Source organism: Cyrtonyx montezumae, unplaced genomic scaffold, assembly GCF_038088225.1.
Source record: "Cyrtonyx montezumae isolate F1298 unplaced genomic scaffold, pur_monq_1.0 scaffold_3, whole genome shotgun sequence".
NCBI classification, from domain to species: Eukaryota; Metazoa; Chordata; class Aves; order Galliformes; family Odontophoridae; genus Cyrtonyx; species Cyrtonyx montezumae.
Window position 1 is genome coordinate 48,554,355 of NW_027072034.1, and position 3,403 is coordinate 48,557,757.

At 40.6% G+C, this 3,403-nt stretch overlaps 1 protein-coding gene across 1 annotated transcript; it reads right to left on the reverse strand.

Moving 5' to 3' along the window:
* Positions 1–1,547: 1,547 nt before the first annotated feature.
* On the reverse strand, positions 1,548–2,937 carry LOC136051376 (uncharacterized). The gene is given in 2 exon segments (XM_065740787.1): positions 1,548–2,757; positions 2,759–2,937. Coding segments are annotated over 2 exon segments (1,389 nt in total).
* Between the last annotated feature and the right edge of the window lie 466 nt (positions 2,938–3,403).

The following is a 3,403-nucleotide window of genomic DNA, read 5'->3' on the forward strand; positions in this document are numbered from 1 at the left end:
CATGCAGAAGCATTGTTCTCTTTTTGTGGTGGTCAGCTTCTCCAAGCTGTACCCCCCCCTGAAAAGACTATTTGCACTATTTCTGCTTATCTTTACAACCCAAGCAGAGACACTGAGGCAACATGACACCCATCTGGATAATCGGCAGTTATCAGTCAAAGTCTTGTCACCAGAAAAGACCTTACAAAGCAAGCTTTGAGACAAAAGAAAGGAAATCAGTTTCCGTTCTTCACACTACCCGGTGGCTCAAAGATTGCTTGAAACCCATGCGCGAACAACTGTCCGCAGTGGTGAAGGAGAGGAAGGAAAAAAAGTAAAAATAAAAAAAAGCATAAGGGAAAAGAGGGGTGGGTAAAAGTTATACGATTGTTATAAAGGATTTCTTGGGTTTGGTTACAAAAGTTGCTCTGATCTGTTGGACTTGACTATTGTCAGTTGAAGCAGTTACAATGTGCATTGAAGATACAACATGTTGAATAAGTTGAATAAAACAGGAATCGTGCAAGGAATAAACAGAAGAGTTGCAACAACACACAGTAGATAATATAGAATATGTTTCACCCATGGGCCACCTGGAGGCCGGGGGAAAAAAAAGAAAAAAAGAGTCTAGGCCTTTCCAGGTTTGGACGCGAACATGGACAATTTGTTTAACAACTTTACCATTATCATCAATTTTTAGACAACAATTAGAGTTATTCACCTTGCCACTAACAACCTATTCCTTAACAACATACCAAGCACTAACTGGTTTTGCAATGCCATTATCAGTACTTGTTGCATTTGTGATTTTAATTCTCAGAAAGCATATCTAGTCCAATTCAACAATACGTGGATTTGCCATGTAATGATTCCAAAGATAATTTGGTGTTTTACCAGGATCATAGATGGAACAAACATGCCCTTCAATAGGTTGAGTGAAGGTATAATTTCACCATGCTGCAACACTGAATATTGTTTCAAGGTTAAATATACATAGAATTGCCCATTTGAGCATCTCAAAAGCGATTGAAATGCTGAGAGAGATATATACTAGTCTGGAAAGTTCAAGTATTGTTATAGTTTATAGAACTTTCATGAGATAGTGTTTTAGGACATCCCATAATATAAAACATGAGAGAAATATACACAGAAACATAGACTGTTTCCAACAACCATGTTTTGGATGGAACTCCTGGACTGGTGTTACAATAAACATCATACTGGGTTTCTTTTTGTGTCCACATCTGACAGACATTAGATGGGTCCCTTAGTTAATTTCCTGATTTATTAGGAAGTTGGAAACACCATAGGGGAGTTACATGCAAATCATAATCAGTTTGATAAAAAGAGGTAGAAGAAGGGATCAAAAGGAATGTCATTACTGTGCAGAGAGTAGCCAGTAAGCCAGCATAACCTGTGAAAACTCAAACCCAAGTTTGAAGTTTAACAGAGCTAAAGACAACACCCACACCCACAACAACCTGAAACATGATACTATGCAACCAAAATACAAAGTGTAATCAAGAAGTATATTCAGTGTTCTAGTATGATAAAATCTACAATATTTGTCACAAAACACGAGTGACAAGCTTTCCTGCAGTCCTGGTGCCCATGCTGATTCCAAAGTTGGGGACATTCAGAGGAGGTGTGTCACTTCTTTCGGGCTTTTGTTTTGGCCATCTATTAACTAACTCCTCTAACTTGTCTGCAGATAATCCATCCATTAATTCTCGTGGAATGCCCTTCTGCTTGCCCAGCATCCAAAAACTATTACGTTTATGATCTATATTTCATCCATTTGGTTTCACTGAAAATGAGACCCCTTTAGATCTGTTGTTCTCCCGATTAGATAGGAGAGGGGTTGAATTGGCTTCTGCACACCTCATTCCCTTTGTCTCAAATTTGCTGGTGGAAGAAATCACTGGTCCATATTTGCTTCCATAGTTAATTAACTCTTGGGCAACCTCCCCCCACGTCCATACTTTACATCCTAACTGCAAATGATTAGGGGTTGCAGCACCTTCTAACGCTGCCTGAATTCTTTCTCCCTGAGGCATAGCCTGTATTTTTCCTTGCAGTTGTATGCCTATGGATTTCAGTGATTCTGGAAGCTCCCTGATAAGGGGGGTCATTCTCTCAGGATCAACAGGCATTATTATAGGAGATTCATGGTGTGGCTGCAGCTTTCTATCATACATCATTTGCAGACAAGCAGCCTTTTGAACACTTTCTACTAATTGATCAACAGTTCCAGTAATGGCAAGGGGGTCTCCCCTTTCTAGAGGGTTAAGACCACCTGCCCAATAGGCAATTCTCTGTGTAAGGGACCAGGGAGCATGATTGTTACCAGTAGTTAAAAATACTCCTGGTCCCCAATAACCTCTAGCCTCTTTTTTAGTTAAAAGTATCTGGTCTCCACCCGTGAGGCTGACTCTCCATACAAACTCCGTTTTTGATTCTTTTGGAGAACGGCTAAAATCTCTTTTCAGTTTTGCTAGTTCTGTGACTGAAAAGGGAATTTCCTTAAAATTCATTTGAGGATCTAAATCCTCACTATTACTGTATGAATACTCAGTTTTTATTAAAGGGCGCAATTGAGCTGGAGAGGCCTCTAATTTGTCTAACCTTGCCTTTATTCGTTCCAGTCCTTCTAGACGATAGATTTTCTCTTGAGGCAAACTATGGGTAGCAGTGTCACTGATATCCTTACAGTTACCCTTCAGAGCCTCTAGTAAGAGGGCTGAATTATGTTTTTCATTTTCTAATTGCCTTTTTAGTTTTAACCAACTCCTGCAGTGACTCTATAGTTTGATTCTCTGTTTTAAGCTGCTGGTCACGGGATTCTATGGCTGTAACCAGAGCAGAACCCAATACTGCACAAATAAATGCCTTTTCTTTTTGAGCTCGGGTACGAGCAAGGAACTCATGTGTAAGCTCAAAGGGAAAAGAAAGGTCCATGAAATGCTGAAAAAGGGTCCGAGCATTTGGGAAGAATATAGGAATGTTGTTAGGGCCTGCAGGGATGTGACGAGGAAGGCCAAAGCCAACGTGGAATTGGATCTAGCAGAGGAGATGAAGGATAATAAGAAAGTTTTTTTAAGTATGTCAACACTGAAATTAAGACTATCTAAAATGTGCCCACCCCCCTACCAAATAAGGGTGTGTTCAGCTAATGGGGAATGCAGAGAAGGCAGAGATACTGAATACCTTCTTTGCTTCTGTCTTCACTGTGGGAACTTCCATCTGGGACTCCTTGACACTGGAGGGGATATAGTCTGGGAAATGGAAGGCTCCACATTAGTGAGGGAGAAGATGCTCCGAGAGCATCTAGGAAACATCAGTGTACATAAATCCATAGTCACTGCCGGGATGCATCCATGTGTGCTGAGGGAGTTGGCAGAGGTGTTTGCTGAACTCCTCTCTA